Source organism: Mobula hypostoma, chromosome 9 (genome assembly GCF_963921235.1).
Source record: "Mobula hypostoma chromosome 9, sMobHyp1.1, whole genome shotgun sequence".
In the NCBI taxonomy this organism is placed as follows: Eukaryota; Metazoa; Chordata; class Chondrichthyes; order Myliobatiformes; family Myliobatidae; genus Mobula; species Mobula hypostoma.
This window is the reverse complement of record NC_086105.1, coordinates 5,465,057-5,487,236: the sequence shown is the minus strand read 5'-3', so window position 1 is coordinate 5,487,236 and position 22,180 is coordinate 5,465,057. Positions and strand designations below refer to the sequence as shown.

The 22,180-nt window shown below is 40.3% G+C and overlaps 1 protein-coding gene across 3 annotated transcripts in view; it reads right to left on the bottom strand.

Annotated features, from left to right (window-relative positions):
- scaf11 (SR-related CTD-associated factor 11) overlaps nt 1-22,180 on the bottom strand; it is an 89,807-nt gene that overhangs the window by 34,688 nt on the left and 32,939 nt on the right. For all 3 annotated transcript variants that reach the window (XM_063057665.1, XM_063057664.1, XM_063057666.1), the window contains 6 exons: nt 11,665-11,831; nt 8,091-8,168; nt 7,811-7,887; nt 3,445-3,500; nt 3,041-3,141; nt 295-398 (listed from right to left, as the gene is read on the bottom strand). In XM_063057665.1, the coding sequence (XP_062913735.1) occupies nt 295-398; nt 3,041-3,141; nt 3,445-3,500; nt 7,811-7,887; nt 8,091-8,168; nt 11,665-11,831 (583 nt within the window). The remainder of the gene's footprint in view (nt 1-294; nt 399-3,040; nt 3,142-3,444; nt 3,501-7,810; nt 7,888-8,090; nt 8,169-11,664; nt 11,832-22,180) is intronic.

The window sequence follows — 22,180 nt, the reverse complement described above, 5'->3', positions numbered from 1 at the left end:
AATGTTAAAAAATGCACTTATCATAAATTTTACCACTTCACTTCGTAATTGCCAGCTCTCAAACTTTTAGGCGAAGCTATTTGAACTTTCATTGAACTTCAGGACCGTACGTTGCATTGTAACTCTGATTGGTACTTTCTAACGTACAACTGAAGCAAGCTTAACACTGAAAAAATAGTTTTGCACCATTAACACAACTTAAATGATCCATGGAACACTCAACAAGGCCACTTCTTCTCATTTAATAGTTCTGAAACATTATTAGCCTGAGTCAGCTTAAGGAGTGAGCTTTACCTGTTTTCAGCCAGAGAAGGGGACATTTCTGATTCCCCATACTGTGGAGAGAAACTGTTCAGGTCATTCTTCACACATGACTGCCGATGCTTCCTTCTGTTAAACTATTAAAGAAAAAAGTCATTTTATGAAATTAAAAGGATACTCTACCGATACATGTAAAATGAAATTTGCAAGTCAGTGTTATCTCATTCCTTTGGAAAATTAAAACATGGGCAAGTTCAGACTGAAATAGGGTGAGGGCATTTTCTCAGCTGCTCATCCAGCTGTTGCCTCTACTTATTGCTGGACTACACCAGAAAGCACAAACTTACCTATGGTGCACACATGCTCTGAAACATCATAGGTGCCAAGCATAGAAGTTCTGCTGTCAGTACACCGCACAAACACTTGCCGGCAGATATGAATTCACCATTTTCTGCCATAACTTGGAGACAGGTGAGGGGCACTGGTGGCAGGAAGAAAAGCTGAGCCTGTGTCTAACCAATGGTCACTTGTCATCTGAAATATGTTAGCTTTGCACCGAAAACAGTGCCAACATGACAGAACAAGAACTGATGCCCATTTCTTCTCAGTAATAATACAGAGCATCATACTCGAACATTAATACCAATGAATAGGTAAATAAATCATCAAGACTTGAAATAAACACATTGACAGAAAAATCAAAATAAAAATCAATCAGTTTAAAGACAAGAGGAAACAGTGGGTCACAAGATTAATCGGCAATTTATTTTATGGAAGCAATAAATGTTTTCAAATTAAAATGACTTGCACAGAAGAGCCAAATAGGCTTGTGGTCATTTCACTCTCAGAATGATATATATAGGGCAATTTAGAGTGACCAGTTAACCTAACAACTCAAATGTCTTTTGGCCACGGGAGGTATTGAGAATGTGCTGGGTGAACCACACAGTCATAGGGATAAGGTGTAAACTACACACAGACAACCTCACTGTTCAGGAGTGAGCATTGGTCAGTGAGGGAGATCTACTGAGCCACCCTTGACACATAACAGCTGGATGGAGTAGATTGTGTTGAATAAAATCACTTCTGTTGGTAGCTCAAGAAACAGCTCAAAAGCACTTTCTCAGAACAACATCCCAAGAATGCAGTGGAAAAACTAAAGATGCAACCACGAGAAAATCTGCAGATGCTGGAAATTCAAGCAACAGACACAAAATGCTGGTGAACGCAGCAGGCCAGGCAGCATCTATAGGAAGAGGTACAGTCGACGTTTTGGGCCGGGACCCCTCGCCAGGACTAACTGAAAGAAGAAATATTAAGAAATTTGAAGGGGGGAGGGAGATCTGAAATGATAGGAGAAGACAGAAGGGGGAGGGATGATGCTAAGAGCTGGGAAGCTGATTGGCTAAAGGGAAAGAAAGCTGGAGACACGGGAGAAAGAAAGGGGGAGGGGAGCATCAGAGGAAAATGGAGAGCAGGCAAGTAGGTGCTCCCGGTGCAGCCTTCTGTATATTGGTGATACCCGACGCAGACTGGGAGACCATTTCACTGAATGCCTACGCTCTGTCCACCAGAGGAAGCAGGATCTCCCAGTGGCCACACATTTTAATTCCACCTCCCATTCTGATATGTCAATCCATGGTCTCCTCTACCGTCCAGATGAAGCCACACTCAAATAGAAGGAACAACACCTTATATTCCGTCTGGGTAGCCTCCAACCTGATGGCATGAACACTGATTTCTCTAACTTCCGCTAATGCCCCACCTCCCCCTCATACCCCATCCGTTATTTATTTAGTTTATTCATTTATTATCCCCCCCCTTTTTTCTCTCTCTTTCCCTCTCATAATCACTCCTTGCCTGCTCTCCATCTTCCTCTGGTGCTCCCCCCTGCCTTCTTTCTCCTGTGCCTCCAGCTTTGTTTCCCTTTTGCCAATCAACTTCCCAGCTCTTAGCATCATCCCTCCCCCTCCTGTCTTCTCCCATCATTTCAGATCTCCCCTCCCCCTCCCTCTTTCAAATCCCTTACTAACTCTTCCTTCAGTTAGTCCTGACGAAGGGTCCCAGCCCCAAACATCGACTGTACCTCTTCCTAGAGATGCTGCCTGGCCTGCTGTGTTCACCAGCATTTTGTGTCTGTTGCTTGAAAAACTAAAGATGTTGAAATACGGATATGAGAATGTGCATACACTACTGAACACTACGCTCAAAATATTTCTTGCATAAAAAATGTTCAGAATTAGCATTTGCAACTACCCATCACCACTTCTTATATTTAAAAGACAATTATAAATGTACTTATCCTCACAAAACTGTAGTGTGCATCCCATGACTGAGAAAAACTAAAGAGACATGCTCTTATTCCGTATGTCACAGGAATTTAAAATATATTCCATTACATACAATATTCACTGATATTATTAACTAATATTCCAGAACTTAACCCTTAAGCTACTTCTGTTCATGTGAGTGTTCATTGGGAAATAGTGGGAGGTAGACAGGAACATGTAATTGCAGCGTCATTTATTTACTGGTATCTTAATAAGTGGCAACTGAGAGATCTGAAATGCTTAATTTGTCATTGTATATACAAAGTTAAGATTTTTGTTAAGTTAAAGCACTGTATTAAATATTATATAATCAAACAGCACAGATATGTGGTTCTTCAAAACGAAGTGATATTTTATAGAAATTTTGTTTATAACAAATGCCTCAAAAAACTTTGAATGCTTATAACAAAACTTAATGGATCTGCGAAACTTCACAGATTTAAACTAACCTTATTTTTAGTCTTTCTGGGATTCCTGCTCCTTTTGTTGTTGGCAATGACAGATGTGTTTGGCATATCGCGAAATTCAGTTTGTTGCCAGTCAGAGTGCCCTGTCCAAAAAATTTTCAAAGATGCTGCATATCATTTCACTTTTGACAGACCAATACTCTACATCACAGGAAGCTAATGTTTCACACAGACGTTTCTTCCCAACCCATGGTCCCATTGCCATAAATGACCACCTACAACACCACTTTCATATTTAACAAGCACAAAAGTTATGAAATGCTGAGTTTTAAGCATCTAGAATAACCCTGAATTAAAAACTCAAAACTTTGCCAGAGAAAACAAAAATAAACTTACTTTTGAAATATGTTTACTTCCTTACACTATTAAAATATTTTTTTACTTACTTTTGCATGTTTCCTTTAGGCATGTGCATACTCCATCATTCAAAACATCATGTTCCCTGAAATTTTCAGAAGAAATAAACATATGTTTATTGATATTTTCATAAAATCTTGATTATTTTAAAAGATGACAAATTTCCACAGATGTAACATGGAGAGCATTCTAAATGGCTGCATCACCGGCTGGTATGGGGGAGGGGGGAAGGCTACTGCACAGGATCGAGTAAGCTGCAGAGTTGTAAAATTAGTCAGCTCCATCATGGGCACTAGCCTCCACAGTAACCAGGACATCTTCAAGGAGCGATGACTCAAAAAGGCAGCATCTATGAAGGATTCCCACCCCCCAGGGCATGCTCTTTCCTCACTGCTACCATCAGGAAGGAGGTACAGAAGCTTGAAGGCACACACTCAACGATTCAGCAAAAGCTCTTCCTCCTCTGCCGTTCGATTTCTGAATGGACACTGAACCTATGAACACTAACTCACTACTTTTTTAATTTCTTATTTCTGTACTACTTACTTAACTATTAATACATTTATACCTACTGTAATTCAAATTTTATTTTTCTCTATTATCATGCATTGCAATGTACTGCAGCTCCAATGTTAACAAATTTCACAACATATGCTGATGATATTAAACCCAATTCTGAATCTGATGGTTGGCTAAATGGTACTGTAGAAATATAGCCTAATTGTACTTTTAATGAAGCACAAAGCAGCAAGTACTTGAGGACTGTGATTACACAAGGTGATCAGAAACATATTATACGAGTTCCAAAGTTCCTTCAGTGGAAGGTGCTATACAAGTTGTCATGGTTCTTAATCGTCTCACTAACAGACCTAGTGGCATAAACGTGATGGCATGAATTTTTTGTACATTCAGAATTTATGTCCACTCAATTCAATACGATAAACTTAGAATATTTCCACACCTAAAGTAAGTATCTTCTTTAAAAGCACAACAGGATTTAACCTGGGCCTGACACCTCTTTGAAGATAAAAACCAATTTCCAACATGTATGGAACTTCATTTTTCCAGATTTTAAAAACTAAGTAATTCTAAACACGAGAGATTCTGCAGATGCTGGAAATCCAAAACAATACACATAAAATGCTGGAGGAGCTCAGCAGGTTGGGCAGCTATAGAAATGAATAAACAGTCGACATTTCGGGCTGAGACGGAAGGAAGGGGGCAAGACGTCAGAGTGAAAAAGTTGGGATGGAGGGGAAGGAGGATAGCCAGAAAGTGATAGGTGAAATCAGGTGGGTAGGAAAGGTAAAGGGCTGCAGAGGAATGAATCTGATAGGACAGGAGAGGAGAATGAACCAAAGGAGAAAGGGAAGGAGGAGGGGAGGTGATAGGCAGATGAAAAGAGGTAAGAGGCCAGAGTGGGGAATAGAAGAGGGGAGGGGAATGGGGGGAAAATGACTGGAAGGAGAAATTGATATTCCTGTGATCAGAGTGGAGGCTACCCAGACAAGGTGTTCTGAAAAATTCTGGTGTAATAAATAAATAATTCTGTCTTTACTTTTCTTTGTCCTTAAACTTGCAGGCTCTACTTTGATTCAATATTTCTTTCCCTCTCATTTTACTTTCTGTATCCAGTTAGATAGTGAATTCAGTAGCCTCTCTAATATTTCCTGATTGATAATCTCTGTGGATTATAAATAATTCATCAAATCGATTGGTTTTGGAGACACGATTGCTTTCCTTGTTTACACAGTTCCAAGATTACTCTCAAACGATGCAGGACATATTAACCCTCTAATTATAGTAAGCAACAACACAATCATTTCCAAGGTCCAGGGGGAAATGCAATCATTATTTTAACTATATCTTAAAATATTACTTGTAGATATGCCTGTAATAATGCCAAGTGAAACGAAGTTACTGAACTTCAACAACACAAGAAAATACAATGAATACACTCCATCCACCAAAAGCAGAAGTTCCCGGTGGCCAAACATTCTAATTCTGACTTTTATTCCTGTTCTGAGATGTCAGTCCACGGCCTCCTCTTGTGCCGAGATGAGGCCACGCTCCGGTTGGAGGAGCAACACCTTGTATTCTGTCTGGGTAGCCTCCAGCCTGATGACATAAATAGCGATTTCTCCTTCCGGTAAACAAAAATTCCCTCCCACCTCCCCTCTTCTTCTATTTCCACCTTGGCCTTTTACCTGTTCTCACCTGCCTATTACTTTCCCCGGGTCTCCTCCGATGGTTCATTCTCCTCTCCTATCAGATTCATTCTTTCCCACCCACCAGGTCTCATCTATCACCTTCCAGCTAGCATCCTCCCCCTCCCCCCCACCTTTCTTATTCTGGCATCTTCCCCCTTCCACTTCAGTCCTGAGGAAGGGACTCCGCCTGAAACATTAACTTTTTATTCACTCCCATAGATGCTGAGCTCCTCCAGCATTTTGTGTGTGTTACAATAAATTCATCACGCCATTGTGTGCCTGCCTACTGCTGCTACACCACTGGCATTTGGGGCAGCAATGAAGATCCTCCATGTCTGGCAGTGTTCAGGGCTTGCTTCATTGTGTCAGCAACTTGGTTTTCACCGCTGTTAGTCATGCAAGTTTTGGATGGAGACTCAGGAATACTTCTTCGCACTCAGATGTAGAAGGATTCCTCATTGCTGTTTCCATAACAGTTTTGTTTTACCAGTCAGGGTTGTTAGCCTTGAGCTGAACACCTTAACTTGAATGCCTGGTGGACAACTCTTAGGCCACGTCCACACTAGACCAGATAAATCCGTAACCGAAGCTTTTTCTCTTAGTTTCGACCCTCTGTCCACACTGAAATGGCGTTTTCCTCTCCCGAAAACGGAGCTTTTCTAAAACGCTCTCCAGAGTGTTTAAATCTGAAAAAACCTGCCATCCCTTTCATCGGTGAAGAGGCTATGGCTGTAGGAAAGGTTTCCGGGTGACCCCTCTGTGGGAGTGGGGAAGATGTTGGTGGGGCCACCCGGGGGGGGGGTCTGTGTGTCCATATGTGTAGCTATTGTAGTGGCAGTGAGGCTGGTATTGTGGCGGTGAAAAGTACTGGGGGGGAGCCATCTATTCCTCATCATTGCAAATCCCTCTGCAACAGAGTTAGTCAGTTTTTCAATGCTCGTTGTCAGCTGGGTCATACTGTCCGTGAACTCCCTGTCGGTTGCCTCCATACGCTCCAGTATTTGTTTTTTTTAGTTTTAAGTCCTCCTGCGCGAGAGCCAACAGCTGTCCATCTTTTGGCAATTTCCTTTTAAGTTTTTCTAGTCAGTAACTGGACAAATGTGCACCAAGTATACCGTTTCCTCTTCGCTTGTTTTCTGTAGATGTGTCCTGTGCGTGCCCAGTAGGAGGAGATTCGCCCAAATACCCGTTTTAATGTGGACGGAGGTATTTTCAAAAATGCCTGGTGTGGATGCCTATTGTTTTTACGCGAAACCGGCGTTTTCAAAATAATCCAGTCCAGTGTGGACATAGCCTTAGTCTGGCCTCTGACCTGCTTGGCATGGGTGACCTTATTAAGAGTCAAAGCATAAAGTCCTGACTCCAGTCAACATAGCTCTCCAAGTCATTGAGGCACACAGGCCTCCAGACCAGGACAAGGTTGCAGTCCTCTTGAAGGCCATTGTGTGCAGCATGCCTTGAATTCCATCCCTATCATGGAAACAATTCGGGCTCTACAGAATTACAAACGGGATGAATCTTGCTGGGCTGAAGACACAGCTTAGAACCACCAACTCTCAGGAAAAGCTATGTTTTGAATATTTGTTGCTGAACGTGCACATCCCACAGGTGGGACATTTGCCGTCTTATTAGGAACAGCAAGATACCACATTCTAGGGGGATACAACAGGATAATATTGAAATGCTTCCACCATTGGGTGTCTTACATGAAAAGACATTGTGATAAGAAGTGACTCCACCCCAACCTTTTAAGTGATAGAGGTGCATGCTAGAACTCTGCAGCCCAAAGGGTTATGGATATGAGATCATGAGGTATTTAAAGAGTTAGATGTATTTTTGAAACATCGTGGAATTAAGGGTAATCTGGAGGAGTTGAGGCCTGCAGAAAATTTAATATCGAATTACATTCATCTGGCAAACCTGAACAAGCAGATTAGATTAGATTATGAGGCCACGCAGTCTTCAGTCAACACGCAGATTTCCGTTCAATTAAGAGTACTACAGAGATGCCAACATGGTGCATTCTGTGAATTATGAATCCATAAGCCAAATGCTCGGAGCCCGTTAATGAAAGACTTGTTCAAGTAGAGAGTATTGTTAACAACAAAAAATTACTGCAAAAGATACACACACAAAATGCTGGACGAACATCTGGATGATCTCAAAAGACTTTGTCGTTACAAACCTTGAGACATCGACATTATGTCCACTGTTGCCCTCCTTCTGGTTTGAATTTTTACTGAAGCAAGTGCTGACTGGAATCTGATATGAAGGATAAAGAGAAATTGAAACTTTTAATATATGTTCTATTTCAAAGTCTGAAAGCAGGAAACAAAGTTTATTTTGCCAAACTGGGCACTGTTGTAACTTACTTTAATAATACTCAATTAGTTGGGTTCATTTTATTTTTAATATTCGACATATCTGCATTTACGCAATTATCAACAATTACTTGAATACCATACCTTTGTGCTACACTTTATATTGTCTCGTTTATAAACCACACTGAAAGGCGTTCTATCTATTGGGCAGGAACTCAGTTTCTGTAAAAGGTTAAAAAAAATTACAATGTAAGTTCAAACCACTTTTATTTTCTAATGTCAGATTATTTTTTTTAAATATTCAAGCAATGAAACCAAATTCTGGGAAAATATCACTTTCAGTATAAATTTCAGCACAGAGTGGGCAGTGAGGGATGGACAAATAGAGTCAGTCATAGAGTCTTAAAAAAGTACAGCACAGAAACAGGCCCTTCAGCCCCACTAGTCCATGCCAAACCATTTAAACTGCCTACTCCCACTGACCTGCACCGGTACCATAGCCCTCCATACTCCTACCATCCATGTACCTATCCAAACTTCTCTTAAACGTTGAAACTGAGCTTACATGCACTATTTGTGCTGCAAACTTGTTTCCCCTCATGTTCCCATTCAACAATTCACCTTTCACCCTTAACCCATGACCTCTGGTCATACTCCCACTCAAATTCAGTGAAAAATGCCTGCTTATATATACCCTATCTATATACCTCATAATTTTATATACCTCTATCAAATCTCTCCTCAATCTTCTATGTTCCAAATAATAAAGTCCTAACCTATTCAATTTTTCCTTATAACTCAGGTCCTCCAATCCCAGCAATAACCTTGTAAGTTTTCTCTGTACTCTTTCAACCTTATTTACATCCTGTAGGTAGGTGACCAAAACTGCACACAATACTCCAAATTACGCCTCAACAACATCTTACACAACTTCACATAACATCTCATCTTCTGTATTCAATACAAATGTGTGCTAATTCCAGCAGCAGCTTAAATAATTCTCAGAGAAATTGCCAGGTCATAAAATTATTCAGCACAGAAACAGGTTCTTTGCCAACCACATTACTGCCAATTGTACCTATCCATACTAATCCTATTTACCAGTACTTTTCTATAGCCTTATACGCCACAGTGATAAAATTATTCTTACTACTTGTAGTGAGCATATCATAAACATGAGAAAATCTGCAGATGCTGGAACTTTTTTTAAAATGCCTCTAGATACACTTTTGCCTGGCCTGCTGAATTCCTCCAGCATTTTGTGTGCGTTGCAATGAGAGTACCTGCTTCAATCACCCATCCAGACTGATTTCAGATTCTCACTGGCCTCTGGGTGAAGTAGTTCTTTCTCAGATCCTCTCTGCTACAGAAAAGTTTGCTATTTTCTACCCAACCAATGCTCCTTATAATTTACAAGCCTCTTCTGCTTCAAGAAAAACAAACCCAATCCACCCTGACTCTCTTAACAGAAATGCTCTGTCCTAGTCAATAGCTTGACAAACTCCCTCTGTACCCTCCCTATGGAAATCCAATCCTTTATGTGATGCAATAACCATGATTATCATTATCACATCTCCCACCATCTCGAATTGGAGCAACAGCATATAATGTCCTGAAGACCTATTCAGCCCCCAAAACTGTTTTCACATTTTACTGTCTCATTTTCCAAATTTAAGATACATTGAATTCGGATATTTTTGAGCAAATGCACAAAATATTATGCATTATATAAATCAACAGAAAAATCCAAAACCTGTCAACAATTTACAAAAAATTAAAAATCAAATTTGTGAGGCTGATAAAGTATTCATCCCCTTTGTAATTAATTTGCTAACTTTCATCAGGTGCAATATACTATAATGTATTACCTCATCAGCTCACAAAATTTATCGATGTAGAAAATTGGAGGATCACTTGCTTTCCATGCATTATAAGAATAAATACTCCCTCTCTCTGTAAGGTCCAACAGTATGGCAGATTTTTCTCTGTAAGCTTCAACATTCTGGTAGATTTTCAACATACCAAACCAAAATAGCATCCAAGACAAGTCATGGAAATGGTAACTGAGAAATGCAAAAATACAAATTTGGGGAAGCGTACAAGACCATATCAAAGGCACTTGAGCATACCTCAGAGCTCAGTGCAGTGCATTGTGAAAAATGGAAAAAATATGAACCCACAACACACTGCCTAGGTCAGGCCACCCCTCTAAACTTAGTCGCCAGTGAAGTATGACACTTGTAAGAGTGGCTGTTGGCATCACCATAGCCAGCAGCCACTCTCAGTGAGCTGCAGAAGTCAGTGGCTACAACTGGAGATGAAGTTCATGGCTCCACAATCTCTAAGGCATTGCACAAAAAGGGTATTAATGGGAGCGTGACAAGGAAGAAGCCCTGGCTAGAAAGAATGCATACCCTTGCCTGTAAAGACTTTGCAAAACGTCACTTAGAAGATACTGTAAAGATGTGTTAGAAGGTCTTGTGGTCAGATGAGACAAAAGTGGAACTTTCTGGTCTCAACATTAAGTGGTACGTGTGGTGAAAATCTAGTATTGCACACCAGCCAGACAATGCCACCCCTACTGTAAAGCACAGTGGAGGTAGCATAGCTATCGGGATGCTTTTCAGCAGCAGGGACTAGACAACTAGTCAGGATTAATGGGAAGATAAATGCTGCTAAGTACAGAGAGATCCTGGAGAAAAAAACCTAGCCTCTGCCAGAAAGCTTAAAGTGGGGAGGAAGTTCATCTTTCAGCAGGACGAAACACACTGCCAAAGCAACCACGGAGTGGTTTCAAACGAAAAAAAATTAATGTTCTTGAGCGGCCCAGTCAGAGCCCTTGATCTTAACCCAACTGAATATCTCTGTCAAGACCAAGATTACTGTTCACTGCCGCTCCCACACTAACCTGGCACAGCTTGAACAGTTTTGCCAGGAGGAATGAGCAAATCTTGCTCGACTGGATGTAATAGCTGCAAAAGGTGGTTCAAGTAAGTACTGAACAAAGCGGGTTGAATACGTTTGTACAGCTGATATTTCACTTTTTATTTTTTAGTTTCTCATCCTTAATAGTTTTCCAAGTTTTTTGGACTCTTACAGTGAAAAAAGGAGCACGTGATTCAGAAATAAAAATTATCAGTTAAACTGGCCCAATTCCCTGGCTGTAATATGTATTTATGCGAATAAAGAGTTGGGGGCTGAATACTTTTACAAGGCACTGTAAATGCTCTGTCTTACAGAGGTCAGGTTTTGAGCTTCCTGATGTACAAGACTCATGTCTTTGGGAAGTGGTGGGGGCTGGGTGTGGTAAATTAAAAGCAAACCACATTTGTTTCCACATCTACACTAAAGATTACGTACCATTGCTGGTGGCTTTAAGAGTCATTCCATGGAAAGTCTACGTCCCTGTCCATCATGGATAATACTTACCATATACAGTGCCAAATTCCTCTAGTGTGGAGTATCAGCATTCAATTAAATTGTCACACTTTAACTTGATGAATATAGCTCTTGTTTCCGTTTTCTGCCCCAATCTTGCTAAATAAACCTTAAAAGTATGTTTGGCTACTGCTTCAGTTATATCTGCTGTTTTACCTGACGTAACTAAATTAAGGAAACATTAATCCATTATTTTATTATATTTCCAACTCAGTTCCACATATGACCTTTATTTTCAATAAAATTACTTATAAAACTATTCAATTAACAATTTGCTTACTTCAGCCCATGCAAGAATACACCCCAGGCAGAAAACGTGCCAGCAGCTCTCAGGAACAGCCACTTCTTGTTCCACAAAAACATTCAGGCAGATAGGGCACCAGTCACTTTGATCGGTGGTTGAAATGAACAACCCATCATCAGCTTGTTCTTGTTCATTCTCTTCACCTGTTAACAAGATGAGAGAAATGGTTGACTCCAAGTGCAGAAACATGTTAGCAGGCAATAAATAATCATAGTAAGGCAAGGGAGTTATAATTAAAATTGATTCAATAAGAACTTTTATTTTAAGGACAATAATATTCATCATAAAAACACAATTACTTTAGACAGATATCAGAATCAGGTTTAATATCTGGTATATGTCATTCAATTTGTTGTCTTGGTGGCAGCAGTACAATACAATACATGATAATAGAGAAAAAACTGTGGATTACAGTAAGTATATATACATTAAATAGTTAAATAAGTAGTGTAAAAATAAAAACTAAAAAAAAATTATGAGGTAGTGTTCATGGGTTCAATGTCCATTCAGAAATCGGATGGCAAAGAGCAAGAAGCTATTCTTGAATTGTTGATGCATTGACAAAGAGGATAGCAGTGGGGCCACTATGGGCCGAACAGTAATGGAAATTAGAGGCAGAGCCAATAAATAACCAATACTCTAATCTATACACATATCAAACTAGTAACAATACTGTGGAGGAAGAATTCCTGGAGCATATACAGGAAGGTTTATTGGACCAGTACATCAAGGGAACGATTAGAGAGCAGGCCGACCTAGAATAAGTAATATGTATTGAGAAAGGATTAATCAGCAACCTTGTTATGCAAGGTTCCACGGAGCGACTATAACATTTTGGAATTTCTTCATATGGTGTGTGACATGTTTAATTCTGAGACTAGGGTCCTGAGCTGAAATGAGGGGTGTTATATATGGGAATGGTCGTAGATTGGCAATGGCAAACATTTAAATAGTGCATGAATGAAGAACAATAGCTGGTTCCTAGCAGTAAGGATGGATAACAAGAAATTAGTGATAATATTAGATCAAAGGAAAAGACAAAAAACATACGAAAAATCAACAAAACCTAAGAACTGGGCGGACTGGAGGGAAAAGTGGAATCGGAGAGTTTGCAGTAAACCAAAGTACTTACTGTAACAGTTTTCATAGATATTTGCAGAGAATATGATTTATAATGAGAAACTAAAGAAAGGACAGACTAATCAAACCAATACTTTGTTTCTTTCCACATGGAGGACACAAACACCTCAAAAATGTTATAGAACTTAGGGCCAAGTAGAAGGAACAACTGAAGAACATAAGCAATAGTTCAGAAACAGTTGAAGGGATTTATAACTATAACGAAATACAGCAAGGAAGCAAAGCCTTCAACCTAACCCCATGCCAATCGAGATATCCATCTAAGCTGGTCCATACCCCTCTAAATCAGGGGTTCCCAACCTTTTCTTTATGCGGTAGATCCCTAACCGAGGGGTCCATGACCCCAGGTTGGGAACCCCTGGTCAAAATATTTCTTATCGATGTACCTGTCCAATGTTGTCATCGCAATGCCTCAATCATATCCCCTGGCAGATTGTCCCATGTTCACAACGTGACTGTAGAAGCACTGGAAATACCACATGTACAAATTTGACTCCTTATACAATGAAGGGCGACGTTGCTATTGAGGGAGTGCAACAAAGACGATTCCAGGGTTGGCAAGCAAGACAAATGAAGAACAACTGGGGCTACTGAACTCGTATCTGCTACAATTTAGAAGAATGAAATCGGAATGACTGGCACCTCCTCAATGCAAAATATTTAGGTAGGGCAAAACTTGTTATATGTGTCTTGTAAAGATTCCAGTACGTGGACGGGCCCACGAGAGGAAAGGCCATACTGGATCTGGCAATGAACTCTCAGATGATTGACCTTTCAGTGGGTGAGCATTTCAGAGAGTGACAACCCCCCAATCTTTCAGCAGAGCCATGGACAAGGACAGGAGCAGATGAGATGGAAAAGCTTTTAATTGGAGGAGGCATTAAGACGGTGCGAGGCAGGAATTTGCAACCTTAAATTGGGAGAAGATATTCTCAAGGAAATGCAACAGAAATGTGGAAGTTGTTTAGGAACCACTAACATGGGATTCTGGATATGTTTGTCTGAGGTAGGGGAAAGATGATAGGATAAAGGAATTATGGTTGACAAGAAAGGTAGAACATTTAGTCAAGAGGAAGATGGAAACATACTTAAGGTTTAAGAAGCAAAAATAAAGCTGGGTTCTTGAGAACGATAAGTTAGCAAGGAAGGAGCTTAAGAATGGATTTATAAGAGCTAGAAGGGCACATGAGAAGACCTTGATAAGTAGGATTAAGGAAAACTGTACAAGGGATTCTACACGGACATGAAGAACAAAGGACATCTAGAGTGAGGGTAGGACTGCTCAGGGATAAAGGGGTTAAAAATGTGCCTGAAAGTGGAGGAGAAGAATACTGTTAAGTTTGCAGATATCATTAAGGTTAGTGGAGTTATGAATAGTGTAGAAGGTTGTTGTAGGTTACAACAAGACGTAGAAGGATATAGAACTGAGTGGAGAAGTGACAAAAGTAGTTTAATCTGAGAAGTGTGATGTGATACACTTTGGAAGATTGAACTTAAATTTGGAATGCAAAGTTATTGGAAGGATTTTGAGCAGTGTGGAGGGATCCTGGAGTTCAAGTCCATAGATTCCTCAAAGTTGTCACACAATTGATAGGGAGGTAATGTCCGGTTAGACCACATTTAGAGCACTGTGTTCATTTTTGGTCACCTCATCATAGGAAGGTCATGGAAGCTTTAAAGAGTGTGCAGAGGAGATTTACTAAGATACTACTTATGAGGAAAGGTTAAGCAAGCTAGGGCTTTTCTCTTTAGAACCAAGTTAGGATGCGAGATTACTTAATAGAGTTGTAGAAGACTATGAGAAACATAAATAAAGTGGACAACCACCACCTAGGGTGGCAATTGGCAATGCTAGAGGACAGCATTTTAAGGTGAGTGGAGGAAAATTTCATGATGAGACTGAATAGTTCCAAAGACTTAATGAGTGCAGCTGTAATAATTCAGAAGCTCGGCTCTACCCAAATCCAAGTAGTTATTTATTTATTACCACTCAAATACAAGCACACTATAAGTAACCATGCACGAATTCATGGAATGTAACAATTCCCGAAGTTTACTTTATCACTGATACCAACCATAGCCTAAAGAGTAGTATCATTGGAAAAAGAACCTCTACAAGACTAAAACCCTGGAATTTGTTACTGAACTTAAGAGTAAGACAATCACAAGGACATGGCCACACATAAGAGCTTATTAATGTTTGCCAATTTCATGTCAAAAGGATTTAGGAAATCTGTGTTAAATTTTTCAAATGAAAGTATTACATGATGCAAGTACATTTATTCAATCAGCTTCATGTTGCAGTAACTAGATAAAGTCCAATAAAGGAGCAAGGAAACAATCCATAAGATGTTTCTCTATTCATTAAAGCATGTTTTTATTCTAGCAGATTTCCACACAATATTTATAAACTTTGAGATTTTGTTTTACCGTGCCCATGGTTATATGCTATAATTATGTGGTTTTGTCAGCTTTAGTCTTGGTTTGTCCTGTGTTTTCTTGTGATAACATTCTGGAGGAATGTTGTATCATTTTATTTAATGCATGCATTTCTAAATGACAATAAAAGAGGACTGAGTGTCCTCATAATCTAAATCTAATCTAAAAAATAACTTATCAAAATTAAACAAGATGCACTCTCTGCACCTCTCCTCAGGGTTAGGTGAATTTTATAACTACAAGTCAGTATTCCTGCCATAACAGATCAACACAGCAAGTACAGGTTGAGCACCACTTATCCGAAATTCCAAAATCCAAACATTTTTTGAGCATTGACATGATGTTACAAATAGAAAATCCCACAAGGTGCAGGGGAAGTTCAAAGGCGTGGTACAGATCTTTGTGCACTGGTTCTGAGAAGTGGCTTCACATATGAAAAAACACAGCATAAAGCAAAACATGAAGATCTCAATTGTATATTGAAGGAACGGATTCGTCAGCGAGAGTGAACATATGCCAATTAATAGTATGGAACAAGCAAAGATCACAATGAACTGAAAATTTAAGGTAATTCAGCAAGCTAATTGCAGAAAATTAAGAAAAGGCATGGTATTAAATTTCTAAGCATCCAAAGATCAAGAAGCAGCAAAGAAATTCATTCTCCTGATGAGGGGTGTCAGCCCGAAACGTTGACTGCTTACTCTTTTCCACAGACGCTGCTGGTCTGCTGAGTTCCTCCAGCATTTTGTGTGTGCTGCTCTGATTTCCAGCGTCTGCAGATTTTCTCGTGTTAAAGAAGTTCATTGATGAATTGAAGAAATTCAGTCCTGACGAAGGGGCTCGGCCTGAAACGTCGACTGTGCTTCTTCCTATGGATGCTGCCTGGCCTGCTGTGTTCCACCAGCATTTTGTGTGTGTTGCTTGAATTTCCAGCATCTGCAGATTCCCTCGTGTTTGCGTCACTGATGAGCTTATCAAGATTGTCACTGATGAAAAGCTAACACTAGAAGAAGTCTACAAAGCTGATCCTTTTTATACCTTACTTAAAAAAACCGAAAATACATTTATTGTAACCTTTTAATCAAAACATGGTCCTGCAGATGGAGATTGAAAGTCTGCTGTTTGTTGTTGTTCAACAGCCGATTCAGGTATCCTCCCAATGCTGCTGTGCTGCTTTTGTTACCCTGCACACTTATTTTTCCCTCTCCCTATAAATTTACTTATTGAGATACGGCACGGAATAGACCCTTCCAGCTCTTCGAGCTGCACCACCCAGCAATCCCCAATTTAATCCTAGCCTCATCATGGGACAATTTACAATGAACAATTAAACTACAAACAGGTTCGTCTTTGGACCGTGGGAGGAAACCAGAGCACCCTGAGGAAACCCATGCAACCACAGGGAGAACGTACAAACTCCTTACAGACAGCAGTGGGAATTGAACCTGGGTCGTCAGTACTGTAAAGCATTACGCTAACCACTATGCCACCCTGCCACCCATAATTATATTAACATACGTAATAACTTTAACTATTAAGTACATATGTGTGATGAACAAGTGTAGGGCAAAGACTATCTACTGGTAGCACATAAATTCAGAGACGGAAATGATGGCAATTCCAAGCTATCTATTTAATCCAAAAAAATTCCAAAATCCAAAACACTTCTGGCTCCTAGTGTTTCGGATAAGAGGTACTCAACCTGTACCTACTAAATACATCAACTACACAATCCTTTCTCTTCAAAGATGTTACACCAATACATATACCAGGGATACACTACTTTTAATATTTTACAGATTATATCAAATTCATGAATATCTTGACATACACAAAATACTGCAGGTCAGTGAAAACAATGCACACTTAAGTATGATTAACTGTTCTAAAACAATTATCAGTTAATGAACACTGAATTTAGACCATAAAACATTAAGCCATCTGGCCTATTGTGAGTGCTCTGGTATTACATCGTAGCTGATTCATTACCCCTCTCAACTCATTACTCTGCTTTCACTGTAACTTTCGAGGCACTGACCAGTCAAGAACCCATCAACTTCTGCTTTAAATATACCCATAACTTGGCCTCCAAAGTTCTTTGCAGCAATGAATTCCACATATTCACCACCATTTGGCTAAAGAAATTTCTCTGTTCTACATGGATGTTCTATTCTGAGGCTGTGCACTCTGGTTCTAGACTCCCCTACAATATCAAACATCCTCTCCATATTCACTCCATTTAGGCCTTTCAACAATCACTAGATTTCACTGAGATCCATCACACAGAACGTAGAAGAGTACAGCACAGGAACAGGCCATTCAGCCCACAATGCTTCTAACTCCAGTGAGTCCAGGCCCAGGGTCATCAAACACTCCTCATGTATTAACCCGTTCATTCCCAGGATCACTCTGGTGAACCTCCTCTGGACTCTCTCCAATATCACTATGTCTGTTCTTAGATTAGGGGTTTTATAAAGCCTTGGTATTGCATCCTTCCTTTTAAATTCCAGTACTCTCAAAACAAATGTTAACATTGCAAGTTAACCTTTAGGGAATGCTGCACAAGGACCCCTAATTCCCTTTGCACCGCTGATTTTTGAATTTTCCTCCTGTTAGGAAAATAGCCAACACCATCATTCTTTCTACCAAAATGTATGGCCATACAGTTCCCTACACTATATTTCATCTATTACTTCTTTGACCATCTTCTTAATCTGTCCAAGTCCTTCTACAGACTCTGTTTCCTCAACATCACCTGCCCCTCCGCCTATATGCATTCAGATCTTCCAGCTTCCCAAACATCTTTTCCTTAGTAATAATAACTACATTCACTTCTGCCTCCTGACACACTTGAATTTCTGGCATACTGCTAGTGTCATCCACAGTGAAGACTGATGTAAAACACTTAAGCTCATCTGCCATTTCTTTGCCCCCATTACTACCTCTGTAGTGTTGTTTTCTAGCCATTCAGTATCTACTCTCATCTCTTTTACTCCTTACGTATCTGAAAAAAGACTTTTTTGTATCCTCATATATTTTTGGCTGGCTGACCTTCATATTTCATTTTTTCTCTCTGTATGGCTTTTTTAGTTGTCTTCTGTTGGTTTTTAAAGGCTTCTGAATCCTATAACTTTTTGTTCTATTACATGCCCTCTTTTTTGCTTTTATGCTGTCTTTGACTTCCATCCTCATCCACCCTTTAGTAAACTTTTTCTTTGGGATGTACCTATCCTGCGCTTTTCAAATAGCTCCTAAAAACTCCAGCCATTGCATTTCTGCTGTCATCTTAGCTAGTGTCCCCTTACAATCAACTACGGCCAGCTTAGCAAGGACCTGGACCCACTGCAATTTACCTATCGTCACAATAGGTCCACGACAGACGCAATCCCCATGGCCCTAAACATGGCTTTAGACCACCTAGACAACACAAAAACCTACGTCAGGATGCTGTTCATTTACTATAACTCAGCATTTAATACCACCATTCCCACAATCCTGACTGAGAAGTTGCAGAACCTGGGCCTCTGTAATTGGATCCTCGACTTCCTAACCGGAAAACCACAGTCTGTGTGGATTGGTGATAACACATCCTCTTCGCTGACGATCAACACTGGTGCACCTCAGGGGTGTGTGCTTAGCCCACTACTCTACTCTCAAATACCATCTACAAATTTGCCGACGATACAACCATTGTTGGTAGAATCTCAGGAGGCGACGGTGACGAGGGGGCGTACAGGAGTGAGATATGCCAATCAGTGGAATGGTGCCACAGCAACAACCTGGCACTCAACGTCAGTAAGACGAAAGAGCCGATTGTGGACTTCCGGAGGGGTACGACGAAGGAATACATACCAATCCTCACAGAGGGATCAGAAGTGGAGAGAGTGAGCAGCTTCAAGTTCCTGGGTGTCAAGATCTCAGAGGATCTAACCTGGTCCCAACATATTGATGTAGTCATAAAGAAGGCAAGACAGCGGCTATACCTTTTTAGGAGTTTGAAGAGATTTGGCATGTCAACAAATACACTCAAAAACTTCTATAGTTGTACTGTGGAGAGCATTCTGACAGGCTGTATCACTGTCTGGTATGGAGGGGCTACTGCACAGGACCGAAAGAAGCTGCAGAAGGTTGTAAATCTAGTCAGCTCCATCTTGGGCACCAGCCTACAAAGTACCCAGGACATCTTTAGAGAGCAGTGTCTCAGAAAGGCACCGTCCATTATTAAGGACCTCCAGCACCCAGGGCATGCCCTTTTCTCACTGTTACCATCAGGTAGGAGGTACGGAAGCCTGAAGGCACACACTCAGTGATTCAGGAACAGCTTCTTCCCCTCTGCCATCCGATTCCTAAATGGACATTGAAGCTTTGGCCACTACCTCACTTTTTTTAAATATACAGCATTTGTCTTTGGACATTTTTAATAATCTATTCAATATACGTAATTGATTTACTTGTTTATTTATTATTACTTTTTTCTCTCTATGCTAGATTATGTATTACATTGAACTGCTGCTGCTAAGTTAACAAATTTCACGTCACATGCCGGTGATAATAAACCTGATTCTGATTCTCCTGTCACGTCTCTGTAATTCCCTTTACTCCTCTGTCATACTGATATATCTGATTTTAGCATCTCCATCTCAAATCGCAGGGTGAATTTTATTATATTATGATTACTGCCTCCTAAGAGTTCCTTTATCTTAAGTTCCCTAATCGGTAAAGTAAAAGGCCCTGCACTGGTCCGTGTCGAACATAGATGTTGCATCCTAGCCGTAATGATGCTCAGGATGCTCTCAGTTGTGCCCCTGTAAAAAGTTCTTGGGATTTGAGGGCCCGTACCAAACTTCTTCAACCGTCTGAGGTGAAAGAACCACTGTTGTGCTTTTCTCACCACACAGTCAGTAGGTACAGACCTCATGAAATCCTCGGTGATGTGTATACTGAGGAACTTAAAAGCTGTTCACCCTCTCAACACTAGTTCCATTGATATCAATAGGGGTTAGCCCGTCTCCATTCTTTCTGTAGTCCACAACCAGCTCCTTTGTTTTTGTGACTCTGAGGAAGAGGTTGTTTTCTTGATACCATAATTACACTGGCTGCCTGTGTCCTTGAGGATCAATTTTAAAGTACACTTAATTGTATATAATCTAGCTCTAAATAATTTAGCTTCTCCGTATGTTTTGGAGTGTCTATCCCCTCGCATCCCTTTAGTTTCGCGAACCCTGGTTTGCTTAGTATTCCTAGAACCAAGAATATAAGATGCGGCCTTTTGCTCTTATGCACCAAAAATCTGAACTACACCAGGCTAGCACTGTGGAACATTTCAAAACACTTCTAAAAACCTACTTTTTAAAATTTGGCCTACTTATGGGATTACTTAAAAATCAAGAGCTGGAGTCTATAAGGCGGTCCCACATTATCAACACTGACTGGCAACTCCTGCGATCCTGCTGGTGTGAAACTGCATCAATCTCTGCAGTTCTTTTGGTTCCATTAGCTCTGTGGAGAGGGAGAGCCTGCTGCATGGGCAACAGCTTGCTCTCTATATCATACTGCCTTAGCTTACATATCGACTGAGAGCATCCTGATTGGTTGCATCACTGCAAGGTATGGGATCTGTACTCCCCTCAATCGCAGGACTCTGCAGAGAGTGGTACAGACAGCCCAGTGAATCTGTAGACGTGAACTTCCCACTATTCAGGAAATTTACAAAGGGCTTGAAGGATCATTGGGGACCTGAGTCACCCCAACCACAAACTGTTCCAGCTCCTACCATCCGGGAAGCGGTATCGCAGCATAAAAGCCAAGACAAACAGGCTCTGGGACAGCTTCTTCTACCAGCAGATCAGACTGATGAAATCACGCTGACACAACTGTATTTTGATGCTATATTGACTGCCCTGCTATATATACTATTTATTACAAATTACTATAAATTGCACATTTAGACGGAGACGTAACACAAAGATTTTTACTTCTCATGTATATGAAGGATGTAAGCAATAAAGTCAATTCAATTTATGCCAAAACCGGTGAAATGTGCTCAGATTTTTTTTGGTTAAAATTCTTGCTGCTGCATTTTGAACAAGCTGCAGCTGATTTATCCCTACTTAGGCAGTCCTGAAGAGTCCACTGCAGTAGTCTAATCGGCAATTTTAAGAACAGAGTCTTTATAATATGGTTAATTTGTGTTTTAAAATTTACCTCCAGAGTTAATAATAACATCTAAATTCCTTTCCTCTGGCTTGATTTGTAAGGCCAGATGATCAGGTTTTATACTAAGATTTACATTTTTATTACTTCCCATAACCAACAGGGTAGACAGGGTTGTAAAAAAAAGCTTCTGGCACATTTGCCTTCAAAAATTAAACTACTGAGTACAGGGTTTCAGCCCGAAACATCGACTGTACTCTTTTCCATCGTTGCCTGGCCTACTGAGTTCCTCTAGCATTTTGTGTGTGTTGCTTGAATTTCTTCTAACTGCAGATTTTCTCTTGTTTGTATTGAGTATAGGAGATGGGACGTTATTTTGAAGTTGTATAATTCGTATTTGGAGTATTGTGTGTAGTCCTACTGGGGAGAGATCAGTAAGATGGAAAGAGCATAGAGGAAATTTATGAGGATGTTGCTGGAACATGGGAACCTGTGTGACAGGGAAAGATTCAATAGGTTAGGACTTTATCAGCTAGAGCACAGGTGAATGAGGGGAGATTTGATAGAAGCATACAAAATTATGAGGGGTATAGCTAGTGGTTCCTTAAGGTTGTTATAGATGGAAGTGGTAATGGGAACAAGTTCCCACTACCTGTTAAATATGGTGTGCACCTCAAATAGCCTCTGACAGCCAAGTCTAGCTCCTGGCCTTCATGTGCGGCTTAGCTACTAAGCCCAGTGGAACTGTTTCCACTGACAG